The sequence below is a fragment of the Capsicum annuum genome, chromosome 8 (genome assembly GCF_002878395.1).
Source record: "Capsicum annuum cultivar UCD-10X-F1 chromosome 8, UCD10Xv1.1, whole genome shotgun sequence".
Classification (NCBI taxonomy): domain Eukaryota; kingdom Viridiplantae; phylum Streptophyta; class Magnoliopsida; order Solanales; family Solanaceae; genus Capsicum; species Capsicum annuum.
In genome coordinates this window covers 153,591,394-153,607,095 of record NC_061118.1, presented here as the reverse complement: position 1 = coordinate 153,607,095, position 15,702 = coordinate 153,591,394, and the positions used below count along the sequence as shown (strand labels likewise).

The window sequence follows — 15,702 nt, the reverse complement described above, 5'->3', positions numbered from 1 at the left end:
AAAAAGAAGAGAAGCATTCTTTTTTAATCAGACTAAAAAAAAAAAGTTCTGATTGTTTTTTAAACGGAGGGAATACAAGAAGTATCCGACTTTAGAAAGTTGACAAGAAAGTACATATATACTAGTCTCTGTGTGTGTGTGATGCACGAAAATCTCCAGTCAATTATTCATTTGAACGAACATTTTTCTTTCTCCTTTTTTATGTTTATATGATAAATGCACACACACATAGAACGTACATGCATGTATAAGGTGTATTAAACTTGACAACAAATCGTGCCATGGAAGATCATTTTGGATTAATTATTTAAATATCTTCTTATTAAGAGCTGTTTGGTATTAGTACTTTTTGTGGACTCAAAAATTAAGAATATTTTTTGCCTTTGGACATATAATTTGAAAGAGTAATGTAACAGAGGGATTTAGAAGCAGTCTCTCATAATAATTTCTGTTCATGATGCATCAAAACTTTATCACTCATTCTTCAAATAGAGAAACGTTATTAAGTAAATCACTCTTGGAAACACTTTACACCACAAGAAAAGAATAAACATAAGACAGATGAAGAGGCGAATTAGTAAATAAATAAATATATATACACACACTCCTATATAATATGTTGATTTTTTTTTAATAAAATAAAAATCAAATCAAATATTATTGATTTTTTAAGAATGCAAAATCAAATCAAATAAAGTTTGATTTGTTTAATTGGTTTGATTCGATTTTTTGTTTTTATCCAAACCATGAACACTCATATTGTAGACTTTTTTCAGAAGAGAAGAGAAAGACAGATAGTGGGTAAAGCGGATATATTAGTTTTTGTGAAAGAAATGGATTTTCGCCTAACTTAATCTCAAAAGATGGCTTACAAGATGAGGATTGTGTAAGACTATAAATCCATACAAAGAGATTAATTATCCATTATCTACTCTGATATCATGCAAAAAAAATGGATCTTAGATCTAAGTCTTAACTTAATTCAAAAACAAGCTTATAGAATTAGGATTGTCCAAATCTATCTATATAAGAAGATCAATTATCTTTTTTCGATGTGAGATTGCTAACACTTCCCTTCACATCCAAAATTTGTCAACTCAAGTGTGAATAATATAATACGAAAGAGTGAACAGAAATCACTTCAGAACTTCAAATTGATTATTGATCCATCTAACTTATAACCCAACTTGACCCGGCAAAAAAAAGTTCAATGGTGAAGCGTGTCGATTCTGGCTTAATCCTTTTCTTGAAAAAAGAAATTGTTTCATATGGCTACTTTATTTCATTATTTCTTTTTCTTTTCATTTTTTGTACCTTTGAATTTTCCCCTTCTTATAAATTGCCCTAAAAATAGAAACACGAAAAAATTGAGTGGGAGGTGATAAAAAAGTATTTAAATTAAGAATGGTGACAACTTTGATCAGTTAAGGTCAAAGCTTCATTAAATTGTGATTAAATTATTTGGGGTGGTGTAAAGTATAATTTTTTAAAAAGTCCTCAACTCCAAATTTCAAATTTTAGAGTTTTCCCTTTTTGTTATCTTTCAATCTTTCTTCTTATTTTTCTTTCTCCTCATTTTTTCTCTCTCTCTAACGATTTTTCTCTTCTTCTTTTTCTTTCTCTTTTCATTTTGTTCTTCCTTTTTTTTTTTTTCATGAACTATTTTTATAAAAAAAAATTAAAAAAGTTTGAGAAGAAATTTTTTGATTTCTTTTAAAAATCAATGAAGAAATAATTTAGCAAATTTAGCAACTACGAGAGTTGCTTCAGCAACTACGAGAGTTGGTTTAACAACTACGAGAGTTACTTCAGCAACTACGGTAATTGCTGCAACAACGACTGTTAGTTGTTGTATTACATCAATTATCGAAGTTGTTGCAGCAACTGTTGAAGTTGCTACATGAATCTTTGTGTAAATATGAGGTAGGGATCTTTGTGTAAATAATAAAATTTGAGGATTTTAAAATTAGTGTCATTAACAATAAACTTAAAATCGTCACCTCTACTCAATATTTAAAACTTGTGTCACTCTTTTTTAATTTTAAAACTTTTTTGTCACCCTTAATTAATTAGCCCTAGAAGCACACACAGAAACCTAGAACATCAAAGATATGAAAGTTTAGTTGCTAACTTTTTAACCATTATTGAAAATTTTCTAGTATATTAAGGAACTCTAAAATGGAAGTAAATTATATAATAGATATGAAAATGACATAAAAAGTATTATAAATTATAATATTTAACAGTTTAAAGTATCTAAATAAAAAAATAATCTGTTATATATTCTAAAGAAATACATAAAAAATATTATAGATCATAATAACTAACAACTTAAAATTAACTCTCAAAATTATATCAGTGTCGATTAAATTGAAATGGTTAAAAATATAATTGACTTATCAATGCAACAAAAGTTTGGACAAAAAGAGCAACACGTATTATTTAAAAATTACATTAAAAACATTATAATTGTTAACATCTTAAAGTATCTACAAAAATTAATTTGTTATATATTTCATAAAAATACATAAAATACTACTATAAATCACAATAATTAACAACTTAAATTTTTTTTAGAGATATAAAATATTTTATTGAACTCTCAAAATTATATCAGTGCCACTTAAATTGGAATAGAAAAAAAATATTATAAATCTCAATAATTAAAAACTTAAATTATTTTAAAAATATAACTGACTATCAATGGCACAAAGTTTGAATAAGGAGAATAGCATGTATTATTTGAAAATTACATAAAATATTTTATAAATTAAGATAGTTAACAACTTAAAATATCTAAAAACATATTAAAATATGATTGATTATCTAAATTATATTTAATTGAGACAAAAAAAAATAGCAATATTGGGCTCGTGTTGGCACTGACTCTTGACATCTAGTACTTTTTATAAAGATAAGACAATTAATTACGCGCACTTCAATCTTTAATTTTAGGGATACTTACAAAAAATAGCTTATATTTCAATAAAATGGGAGTGTCTTTCAAAATTACAATTTATAACATCTCTTTTTATTTTTTAATTTCTTTTTTCTCTCTCTTCTGTCTCTATCATTGATTTTTCTTTCTTTTTCTCTCTCTATTATCTATAGCCTATATTTCTTTTTCTTCTTTTATTTTATTTCTTTCATTTTTTCTCTTTTTTGCATTTTACTTTTCCTTTTTTGGCCTTTTTTCATATTTTTTTCTCTTCTTTTTTTCCCTATTTGGTTGCATTTTATATTTTATATTTTTTTTATATTTTCGACAAATATGGCTACATCGAATGTAAGTCATGTATGATGACGAAATATCATAATCCCTCATTATATTTATATTTACCATGTTTTTTCTCCTTTTTCCTTTTTTTTTGATTTTTTTCTATTTTCTTTTTTTCCTTTTTCGATTCTTCCTTTTCGTTTAAAAACATACCGTTTTCTTTTTGTATTTGTATTCACAATCATTTGTTTTCTTTTTTCTTTTCGTTTAAAAACATAATCTGATTATTCTGATCTCATAATGTTTTGGCTCCTTTTTTTGTTCTCTTTTTTTTTTTTTCATATTTTTTATTTCTTTTTTAATTTCATTTAAAGCTTTTATTTCTTTTTTTTTTCTTGTCCATAATCACATTTCAGTTAAACATTTTTTTCTTGTTTTCTAATTTTATTTATTATTTTTTTCAAATCATTTTTTTCTTCAATTTCAGCCAGCATCTTAATAGGTCCAATCCTGTTCTTCATTTTCTCGTCATTGTTCATATTGAGTACTATTTATTCTTCAATTTCAGCCAGCTTCTTTCAAATCTTTCTAAATCATCGTAGTGGTGCATGTGTCAGTTTTTTGATGGCTGCATGAAACATAATAATAAATTCAAATAATTATGGTGCATGTGTCAAATCAGTTCTTTGATAGCTGCATGAAACAGAATAATTAGTCCAATATTTATGGTGCATGTGTTTGCAGCGGAGCCAAAATATTCATTCATTAAGGGGTTCGAAAGTCCACACACGAATTAGAAGATCAAAGGGGTTCAACATATACTATATATACATAAAAAAAAAATTAATCGTGTATAAATAGTGTAATTTTTCAAGAGGAGTTTGGATGAACCTCTGGATATATGTTAGATCCGCCATTGTGTGTCTGTCAGCTCATTAGCAGGATTTCGAGTGGACGAGTACACTATTATGAAAATACTTCGAGCTACATTCACACATCTATATTTAAATATTTTTTAAAAATATAACACTACTATTTATAATCTAGGATGGGGAAGTAGCATGGGTTCACGCGAACTCGGTGACCCCACCTACTGCATTTTAGGCAACCATGGCTCATCTTCTTGTTACTTTGTCCCTCTTCTCCTAGTTCCTTCCACTAGGCTTGAAGAATTCAGTGTCTTTCTGAATCATCTCATCTGTTTTGTATTAGCATGTGCAGTACTTGTGAATCCAACTGTTGATTGCTGACCATATTTCTTGCCCATCTGCAACATGTGGATAGATATTTACGTAAAATGAATCTTTTCATAAAATTCAATTGACGTGAAACAGTGTGCCCACATGTTAGCTAGCGCTGTAGGTTCTATGTCTGATGTAATGGAGTGGATTGCGTATTCTTCATTCTTGATTCATGATGTACTCAATTACAATTTGAATAACATTTAAGCTCCTAGTTTTTTAAAAAAATAAAATAAAATTCAAGTTTATATCAAAACAAACATTGTATTTAAAATAACATAGATACAAGAATGGTAATAACCATCCAAAGGTTTCAACTAATTACAATTTATTGGAACCTTGAAGTTTTGATGAATGACAATATGAATGAAACAAGTTGATATACGTGTTCCACTGATCCGGCAAGTTCAAGAGTGCAGTCTACTGTATAAATAATTTAAAATCAGAATGAATTAAATCAGTGCAACTGAAAACTTCAACTTACTGATCACGTGGGGAATAGAACAAGTTGAATTTGATTCAAATACTTGATGATAAGAGAAAGCAAGTTAAGTTGAAAAAGGAGTCCTATTTGAAGAAAGAGTTTCACTTCTGAGTATATCCTTAAGAGTCCTATATGTAGAAGGAGAAAAATTCTGAAAATTGAAGAAGTCTATGCAAAACGTACAATTTGAAGGACTCTTTGGAGAGTTGAAATTGAAAAAGGAGTCTCACTTGAAGTAGAACTCTATGCAGTGAGAGTTATGATTGAAGGGGGAGTTTGAAATAAAGAATGACTCTTTGAAGAGTTGTGCTTAAATAGAAGATGCATCAGCCAAAATAAACTCATGCACTTAAAAAGTAGAAAAGCACAATCGACAGATTGACTTCACGAAGTGCTACTCAATCACTGAAGAAACATATTGAAGAACGTGGTCCTAAGTATAGAATCCAGCTAAGAGTTTTAGCGTTGATTTTTAGAGTTGTTCATTGTGTTTGAACTATTGATGTAATATTAGTTTCAGTGTGTTATAAACTGAACTAGAAGCTAGTCTTCGAGTTGGGGAAAACTCAGAGACTTTGGAAATACATACCTTGAGAGGTGTGTGTAGTTAGGAATTAGAGTTTATAATTCTTAGTCGTTGTATTAAAGGAATTAGAGTTTATAATTCTTAGTCATTGTATTAAAGGAATTAGAGTTTATAATTCCTATTTGTTGGTTACAAGAGTTTTGTAATCAGTCATTGTTGAGGCTCAGAGTTATTTAGTGAAGTTGGGGTTAAATCCTATAGAGGTGTAGGTCATGGTTTTTTACACCTTTTTTAGTCGGGTGTTTTCCACGTAAAAATTACTGTGTTCTTTATTTACTATTTTACTGCTTTCTTGAAACACGTTAGGCAACCCGTTTCATCGATAGGCAGTAGTTAGGCGAAAATAAGATAACCAGTAGGGCACGAGTTCTTAACAAGTGGTATCAGAGCGAGGTTGTCTTAAAAAGGGCTAGCACCTATGACAAAGATCAATATGATGAATTCCGTACCACCTACTTGTCATAGTGAAGGTCAATCCACTATTAGACCTCCATTCTTTGATGGTTCTCACTTTATTTAGTGAAAAGCTAGATGGAAACGTTTCTTCAAAGTGTAGATTATGAATTATGGGATAAAATTATTGATGGACCAACAATTCTCATAAAGAAAGTGGATTGAGAACAAGTGAAAAAGGTAAGGAGTGAATTCACCCCGGAAGATCTTGTTGCACTACAAAAGAATGCAAAAGTCAAAAACATTCTAACAAATCTGGGATGCATTGGTGAATGCACATGAAAGGACTAGCCAAGTGAGAAAATTCAAAACTGCATTACTTTTTACTGAATATGAGGCTTTCGAAATGGAGAAAAATGAGTCACTACAAGAAATGATAACTAGGTTAACTTTGTTGGTAAATGAGTTATCATCTCTAGAAAAGGTTTATCTATTGAGGAACAGATAGAGAAGGTCTTGAGAGTCCTACTAAAGTCTAAGTGGAATGTCAAAGTTACAACCATAAGAGAAGCTAAGGATTTGACTAGAATGTCCTTTGATGAGTTATTTGGTAATTTGAAGACCTACGAGATGGACATGGAAGATCTAAATTATAGGGCATCTGAAAGTGATGAATCAGATGATGAAACTGGACTCATGGCTCTTGGAGATTCAGACTTGGAGGAAGAAGATGATGCTTCTGAGGTAAGTATACTTGAACTTAAAGAAAAGTTGCATTTGTTTTCTAAAACAAAACTTATTTCCTTAATGAGTGCTATAAATGATGATTTTCAAGAACTAACTTCTGATAGGGATGAGTTATTCAACAATCTTGCAAGTCTCAAGTTTGATTTTATTGATCTAGAAACTTGTATGAACACTGTTGAAAAGGAAAACTGCACTCTTAAGGAACAGGTTAGCAGACTTGATTCATCAAACCTGACCCTCAAATCTGAAATCTTGAAACTGTCTCTTTCTGAAAAAGAAAAAAAGGTCAAAAGCGAGGAGCAAGAAAAAATTGAGTCAGAATTGACTAAGATTAAACCTGAATTCTTTTGTGAAAAAGAAAAGGTTAGTCAATTGAGTCAAGAAGTTTCTAAATTAAAACTTGATCTTGAAAGAGCTAATAGATGGACACATTCTTCAAGAATTGTTCATAAGTTAGGTCAAAGAACTCACAATGAAAAGGCTGGGTTGGGCTTTTATAAAAGTTCTAATGCTATTAAAGATCTGTGTTATATTTGTGGTAACCTGGGACATCCAACTACTGAATGTCCAGCTGCAGCAAAAAGCAAATCAAGAAGCATAAACCTAGCAAAAAAATCTGGTTCTATGTTAGCACAAGCTAACAAGAAGGTCAAAACTGGTCAGAGAAATGGGTCACACAACCTGTTGCCTCGATGGGCTAGAAGAAATCTCATACATTCTTTTTCTCATAAGAAAGGATCTAAGCTTGTCTGGGTTCCTAAAGTTAACCCCTAATTTATTTTGCAGGTGAGAGTGAAAGGAGGCAAACAATATTATTACATGGATAGAGCTTGCTCAAAGCATAAGACTGGAAACAAATAAAGTTTCTTTCACTTACCACATTTAAATGGGGAATGGATCTTTTGGAGATGGTAAAAAGAGCACCATTATTAGATCTGAACAAATTGAGAGAACTAAAACAAAAGACTTTTTAAAGATGATCAGATTTGAAGTGCTCGTGTAAGGGCGAGTCAAGAGAGATTCTTTTTTTTTTTTAAAAAAAAAGAGGATGACAGCGAAACTGATGAGCATGCACAGGAACATATTGTACCACCTGGTTCAACTATTGTATAGACCGAGGGCATATTGACAGGGGGAACAACAAATCAAGAAATTGATGCATCAATAACACCAATACAAACTGATGATAATTTTGTTGGTAATTCATAAGAATTGGTGTTATCACAAGAATCTTGAGATATAACACCAATACAAACTGATGATAATTTTGTTGGTAATTCATAAGAATTGGTGTTATCACAAGAATCTTGAGATATCTTATGGGAATCAATTGCTTGAGACTATGGTATTTAAATGAAAGTAATTTCACTCTTGAGGGTTATAAAAATATTGACTATGTGGGTTACTTAAATGACTGGAGAAGCACCAAAGGTACAAGTAGAGAGCATTTTGAAAGGAATATGCTAGATTTGGGGATGATTAAAATTGCATGAACTCCCCTTAATGATTGACTAGAATAGCCATTTTTATTTTTAATCTCATTAGCTAAAATGTTATTTGATTCAGTCTTGCACATTTAGTTGTGTGTTCTAATTCCGGATTTTTGACTCTTCTAACCTAATTTCATATTAGATTGTGCAGAAAATAGGTACTCGCAGGCAATTGTGACCACAAAGTTCTTCTTATCAGGTATGCTCTACACTAATATAAGCATAGGTTGTCTAAGTTGAAATAGTTGAGCACACCCGTTTCATTCCTCACACTTCATCCTCCCCTTGTCCTATGATGCTGACGAATTGGTTGACCAAATTTTCTTTGACTCTCTCTAAATGATTGTGCATAAATGAGTTAATCCTACACCAGGAATTTCTTCTTCTCTCTCAACCAAAATATTAGTTTTGTACCATGCATTTTGCCAAGCTTGATCATCAATTACATGCAGCATATGGTTCTGAAGAATGAAAAGGGACATACTCTCTCTTTTAGTTGCTAATTGGCTCAGATCTTTTAGAATTTCTCAATCCAAGTTTAGGTTTGACTTTTCAAACAACAATGGATGTTTATAACAGATGAATCATGTTGTTCTACCTGGTTCAATAAGAAGGGTTAAAACTCATTGCAAAAAAAATGATAAGAAAAATGATTTAGCTGAGATAAATTCTGAACTAGAAGCTGCATGTGACAGTCATGAAGTGGAATAAGTGGTCCTTCAGGCTAGGATCATGACTTTGATGCTTGACCTTGATTGAGAAAGGGATGAAAATATTGAAGTCATTCGTCAATTGACACAGTTGATAACACCTGTTCCACCTTTCTCATCAGCTCTTCATTATTCGTATCCTTAGCCATGTCCCACTTTTATGCCATATTTTTTAATGCTCAGTTATTTTGCTTTGTTCAGTACTAGCTTAGGTTTAATGTAGAGCATGCTCTGGCAGTTAAATGAAATGATTATCTTTGCTAAATTGACTCATATTTTTGCTCTCTTTAATACATTACTATGTTGGCTAAAGTCTTTGTCTGATTGTTTTGGTGATAGCCTCAGTGGCCATGAATAGCATAACAAATTACTTTGGCTAGTATATTATTGCATTAAAATGATTTTCGATGATGCCAATAGGGGGAAGATAAGAGGGTTGTGAAATATTTATAACCCATTGCTAACTTATTTCATTCTAGTGTTTTATACTTTAGTGCCTACAGGTGAAGATGTTTGAATACGCAAAGACAAGAGTTTGTCATCATAAAAAAGGAGAAATTTATTGGAACCTTGAAGTTTTGATGAATGAAAATATGAATGAAACAAGTTGATATACATGTTCCACTGATCCAACAAGTTCAAGAGTGCATTCTACTGTATAAATAATTAAAAATCAGAATGAATTAAATCAGTGCAACTGGAAACTTCAACTTACTGATCACGTGGGGAATAGAACAAGTTGAATTTGATGCAAACACTTGATGATAAGGGAAATCAAGTTGAGTTGAAAAAGGAGTCTTATGTGAAGAAGGAGTTTCATTTCTGAGTATATCCTTAAGAGTCCTATGTGTAGAAGGAGAAAGATTCTGAAAATTGAAGAAGTCTATGCAAAACGTACAATTTGACGAACTCTTTGGAGAGTTGGAATTGAAAAGGGAGTCTCACTTGAAGTAGAACTCTATGCAATGAGAGTTATGATTGAAGGGGGAGTTTGAAATAAAGAATGACTCTTTGAAGAGTTGTGCTTAAATAGAAGATACATCCGTCAGAATAAACTCGTGCACTTACAAAGTAGAAAAGCACAATCGACAGATTGATTTCACGAAGTGCTACTCAATCACTGAAGAAACACATTGAAGAACCTGATCCTAAGTATAGAATCCAGCTAAGAGTTTTAGCGTTGATTTTTAGAGTTGTTCATTGTGTTTGAACTATTGATGTAATATTAGTTTTAGTGTGTTATAAACTGAACTAGGAGCTAGTCTTCGAATTGGGGAAAACTCAGAGACTTTGTAAACGCATACCTTGGGAGGTGTGTGTAGTTAGGAATTAGAGTTTATAATTCCTATTTGTTGGTTACAAGAGTTTTGTAATCAGTTCTAGTGAAGTTGAGGTTAAATCCTGTAGAGGTGCAGGTCGTGGTTTTTTACACCTTTTTGAGTCGGGTGTTTTCCACGTAAAAATCACTGTGTTCTTTATTTACTCTTTTACTGCTACCTTGGAACACGTCAGGCAACCCGTTTCATCGATAAGCAACAGTTAGACGAAAATAAGATAATCAGTAGGGCACGAATTCTTAACACAATTCATAATTACCCTTTGTCTATTAATTATCCCTAATTATAATTTATATTCTTTATTTTTTCTTTTTCTCTATTTTCTATTACTCTCTTCTTCTTTTTTTCCAGTTTTTTTTCTTCATTTTCCTTTTCTTTTTTGTTGTTGTTTTCTCTTTCCGGGTAGTTGTGATGGATGCCAAGATGAAGACTCCTCAGCGTCAATTAGGGGTACAAGAGATAGTTGGAGCGTAAGACTTTCTCTCACACCCCCAAGGCACTGATATAATGATTCTCTCAATTATACGTGTTTTAGGGATCGGAGTTGAACGTCTTATTCTTATGAGTGGCCTATGTGAATATAAGCCAGGAGCAAGGATTCCCGAAAGTCAAATTCGATATTGCAAGTGCAAGTCGACGTTCCTGATATGAAAGTGAAAGCCAGCCCTAAGCAGGATCCAAAGACGTTTAAGTCCAGTTCCAATCTGAATATAAAAGTCGAGTCTGTTACAGAATAGAAAAGCTGCTTAGACCAAAAGCTACTTTTATCCTCTTTAAGTACACCAACAATAGTGAAAATTCATACTTAGCTTGTTCATTATTCTAAAAATAGAATTTGGGTGACCTCGTTACCAAAAAAATAAAAAAAGGAAACATGACCTTGTGAGTTACTATCTCATCTCATATATTTGATCAAACGGAGAAAACTTGAAACTTAAATACATTAGATTAAAGCTAGTTTGATTGCAAGGAAGCTAGCTAAGATTAGTACTTGTGTGGTGTATGCATAGTGTTTAGACTAGAAAATTCAATATAGGGGTATTGAAAGGCTAGTTTAGACTTGGTCGATTAGTCTTTTGCAATGGATCTTAATAGAATTTCACTTTGAAGCACGGCTCTTTTTATTTGTGTTGGCATTTGAGTTGTCTCTCTTCCTCTTTAAATCGATTATGAAATAATAAGGACGTAAAGGTAAAGAGAAATAATGTAACCATCCCACCAAATCATAGCGGTCGATAAGTGAAATGAGTCTTTTTGTTGTTACATAACAATATAATACAATAAAATTTAAGTGACAATGAAAACAAACATTATATTTAAAATAGAAATACAATACTAATGGCAATAATCATCCAAACAAGCTGCTACAGAATACGAAACCTTACAACATAACACCCCTTTATTGTAACTGAAACTTTCAAACAAACTGTTACAGAATACAACAACCTTACATCCCTTTATTGTAACTGAAACTTTCTAAAAATAGAGATTTTATTTGGTGTTAATAGTGGGAATACCAACATATATAGAACCATAATCTAAGATTATACTAGTTCTATATAGACACACTGTTAGGAATTCCTTTGCCTGTAAGTCCCTCTTCACTTGTGGGAAAGAGCAAAGTATATGGAAATTCAACAGGTCCTGACCTGTTCTTCCATTTCTCATGATCACCATTCATCTGCATAATTTGATTCTCTATCTCAATCAGTTTCTTTCCAAACCTCTCGAAAGCTGCAAGTACGTCATGATCCTTTGTCCATTCGGGGGTGTCTCTTTGTCCCAAGTAAACCTCATCTGAAGCATGCCTTGACAGGACCTCTAGGATGGAAATTCCAAGCAGTGTCTGCAGCTGAGGAACGATTGTCTTGAGGAATACCTTGTCTGGATTTGATTTGAGCTCTTCATACTCGGGACTTCCTGGTTCTGGCATGAACTTTCGGCTTAATGTAGGGCGATTAACTAGGTAACCGCCGTAAGGGTATTGCCCAAAATTGACAGCAGCATGAAGTGCTGAAGTTATCCATATTATGGTGGTGCAAGAATCTATGAGCTCTTGTTGAGTCTGCATTTTAGACCACCAAGGCTCATCTTTCTTGTCACCATGTCCAACTTCGCGGATTTCCTTCCACCAGGCTTGGAGTTCACTGTCTTTCTGTATCGTCTCATCTGATTTGTAATAGAAGTTGCAGTATTCTGTTACCCAACTTTCGATTGCTGACCAGATTTCCAACCCATCAACAGCATATGGATAGTCCTGAATCAGTAAGCGAATGCCATGTGGAGAGCTCGAGTCCTCAACAGCAACTCCTCTGTAGTTAAACAACATATGGTCATATAAGCAACATTACAAAACAAAAAATAACTGTTCTAAAGAATTAAATTTTTGTATTTAGTAAAGTGTCTATGAGATTTTTGGCTTCTTATTTACCTTTTGATGAGATCAGCAGGAAGTGCTTGTTCAGGGAAAATCCAATCTTTGTAAACTACTGCTGACATTTCCATGGCATATTTGCCAGGAAAAAGGATTATCTCAATAAAACCACCACAATTGACCAAGATCTGTCTAGCTAAAGCATTTATGTTCATCGTGTCACGGAAATGAGGATGAAGAAGTTTATGAATGGGGTGAAGAGCACTTAGTTGCCTATTTGTAGCAATCACAAATGGCTCGATCACTGCATGTGTATTCAACCTGAGAAGGTAACAACAAATGTCTCCTATTACTAGAACTCAATAATATTTAATTAAATTTGGTTATGGGTAAGTTGTGTTTCATATTCTGACAGGTTATACCAGTGACTGATGAGCTGATGAATGCCCGTGTCATTCACTGCTGCGTAGGCTTTGGCCAACTGCCAAATAGAAGCTTCAACACCATGGTCAGCTGGTGTGTATACTTTGCTAACAGCACCAAATTTATCTCCGTCTGGATGTGGAAAGCTTAGTTCAATTGCTACTGGCTTCAAAGTTCCATTATCTTGCAAGAAGAGCAATGTTCTTGAAGCGTAGGTTTTTGTGTTTGTCGACATATTAATTCTCCTCAGGTATGGAATTATGATGTCATGGTGGTTCAGTATGAATAACCTGTTTGTCTTGATTGCCTGTTGAATAAGAGTACCAACTGTTGTCACTACAATCTACTCAGTGAACTTGATCAAAGAATCAATCAAGTATCAAAATAAAAGTAATAATTACCTCATCAACTGTTAACCCATCCAACTTATCCTCTACATGTTCTTTGGTAATTGTACTGGTTTGGTTCCCATATATGTTAGGATCCAGCTTGCTTTTTGGAGGAAATTCCTGCAGATGTTATATAAGCCAACATCTTCAAAATGCATGAATAATTAAGAAAATAGAAGTAAAGCAAGACAGTAGCAATTTAGATGAAGTAAAGCTTACTTGGAGTCTACTGATTATGACAGGATTAACTCCCGCCAACATTTCTCTCCCAAATTCTTCATCCGTCCTCCATGCAGATTTATCCTCTACATCAACGATATTTAAATCACAAAAAGCTGAATGCGTGACAAATAATGCTTTTGATCCTGTAGAAATTTAGATACACACCTTGAATAACTCGAGGAGTTGGGAACTTAAGTAGGCCTTGACCATCAGTTTGAATGATGTCTTTTAGTATCTCCACAGGAATGCCATCAGTAATGGCTTTCAACAGAGGGCCTTGAGGCAACTTGATTCCTCCTTCATAGAGTTGAAGTACTTCCTTAAAGCTATCAAACTCATTAGGTGTGTTATCGAACAACGCCTTAAACCCTGGGAGAAGCGTTTGCATAACGGATTTTAAGGACAATGTCAGGAAGTCTGACATCTTCACGTGACCAAACCGCTCGTCTCTTGGCACGTATATGTCTAAGCTCATAAGCAATGGGATCCTGCTCTCGGAATTAGGATCTGCAGAGAATAAAGAGCAATTGTCAAGACAATTTGAGATTATTAATATACTTGTTGAGTTACGAAAATACATAGTATTGTGAATGTCTTTAACCTGTTTTGGTTGGGCTGCGACCTGTCCTGCCTCTACGAGGATACGGGTACTCGGAGGATCCTCCAAGGACAGGCCTGGCATACTCTTTGCCTTTGTCTGGTTCACCTAAGTCGTTGTAACAAGCGTAGTCATAAACCCTGTCCGATTCTTCAAGCTTTCCAGTTCCATCTCCTCTCAAAGTTGCTAGCTCATTTTCTCTCAACTTTCGCAACGGTTCTGGTGTTTCACTTGGGAGATAAGCCTGAAGAACAGACCATTATTAAGACTATGCAAAATATAGTTAAAAAGTCTTGTTACGTGCATTATGAATGAATTAATTATACCTGATTCGCAAAGAAAATGCGATCTGACTTGTATTTGAAAGCTGGATATATCCAAGAATTGCAGACAAAATGGATTTTGCCATGATTTGGAACATCTTCAAGGGTGAGTGACTTAAGGAAGAACTCATTAAGATGCAAATTCTTGACGATGAATGCTCCTGCTACTCCGAACTCGTCATGATCCCAATCAAATGTGACCCTAAATGCAGCTTCACCTGCTATTATTGGAGTGATGTGTGTAAGCCAATGCTCCAAGTACGCTGGATTGCTGCGTTTCCCTTCTAAACCATTTTCTGCAAATGGAAAAAAGAAAGCATAAAATTTCGACAGACCACGACTTTTCACTTAGACACCAAGGTGTACAACTCAAATTTTGTGAACATGAATAGTAAAAAACTAACACAGACCATGATGAACAGAACTACTGATCAACTGAAAAGAGACGTTGCGGCCAAGGAACTCAGCAACTCCATCAACAACAGAGGCATTTACGTCAGTGAAGTCCAAAACATTTTTTTTCATCATAATCACCGTTCCTTTCACTTTTTTTCCATCATCTTTACCAGTTATGGTATCCACAATCTTGCCCAGTAACATGATTATTACCTATTTGAAAGAGAAATATTATAGTAGTATTAATATAGAAGAATACTTTGAGAGATTTTGATAGTGAAGTTAAGAGTTTGCCCGTCTCATATTTATAGCAAAAATTACTACAAGGAATAAAATTAAACAAAAAGGAAAAAGTTATTTACAGTCAAACCTACCGTTTGGTTCACTTCAAGATTATAATTTATAGCATTGATATCCACAGCCAATTATTGTAAGGTAATTAGTTATAGATTCTATAAAGATGGCCAAGGGTATTATTATATACTTACTTTATTAAAAAAGACAGTTGCTATAGAGGGTAATTTCAAAAAAGAGTACTATTATAGAAAAGAAAAAAAATTAGTAGTAACGTAAGATATAATATAAAAAATAATTTCTACAAAAAACTTGACTTTTATAGTGAGTTTTGTTTTTATACAGAAGTTACAGCCTATACATACGTCAATTTATATTGAGAATTTAATAAGATCATCTAAAAACCGTTTCTTTGTTGAAATCAGGACTGGATATACATTGAGGAAATGATGACACGTACGAGGCATGATAAACCTTT

At 33.0% G+C, this 15,702-nt stretch overlaps 1 protein-coding gene across 1 annotated transcript; it reads right to left on the bottom strand.

The window, feature by feature from the left end:
* Positions 1-11,443: 11,443 nt before the first annotated feature.
* LOC107839570 (probable linoleate 9S-lipoxygenase 5) lies at positions 11,444-15,389 on the bottom strand. The gene is made up of 10 exons (XM_016683113.2): positions 15,305-15,389; positions 14,945-15,143; positions 14,538-14,830; positions 14,215-14,455; positions 13,779-14,120; positions 13,611-13,696; positions 13,404-13,511; positions 13,002-13,309; positions 12,637-12,900; positions 11,444-12,517 (listed from the first exon to the last, which is right to left on the bottom strand). The coding sequence occupies exons 2-10, from the start codon at positions 15,132-15,134 to the stop codon at positions 11,761-11,763; spliced, it is 2,589 nt and encodes an 862-aa protein (XP_016538599.2). The 5' UTR covers positions 15,135-15,143; positions 15,305-15,389; the 3' UTR covers positions 11,444-11,760.
* Between the last annotated feature and the right edge of the window lie 313 nt (positions 15,390-15,702).

Coding starts and splice junctions, on each gene's coding strand:
- LOC107839570 (XM_016683113.2), bottom strand. CDS start 15,134: ATGTTACTGGGCAAGATTGTGGATACCATAACTGGTAAAGATGATGGA. Junction 14,831..14,944: donor CAGTAGTTCTGTTCATCATG/GTCTGTGTTAGT, acceptor TTCCATTTGCAG/AAAATGGTTTAGAAGGGAAA. Junction 14,456..14,537: donor GCATTTTCTTTGCGAATCAG/GTATAATTAATT, acceptor TCTGTTCTTCAG/GCTTATCTCCCAAGTGAAAC.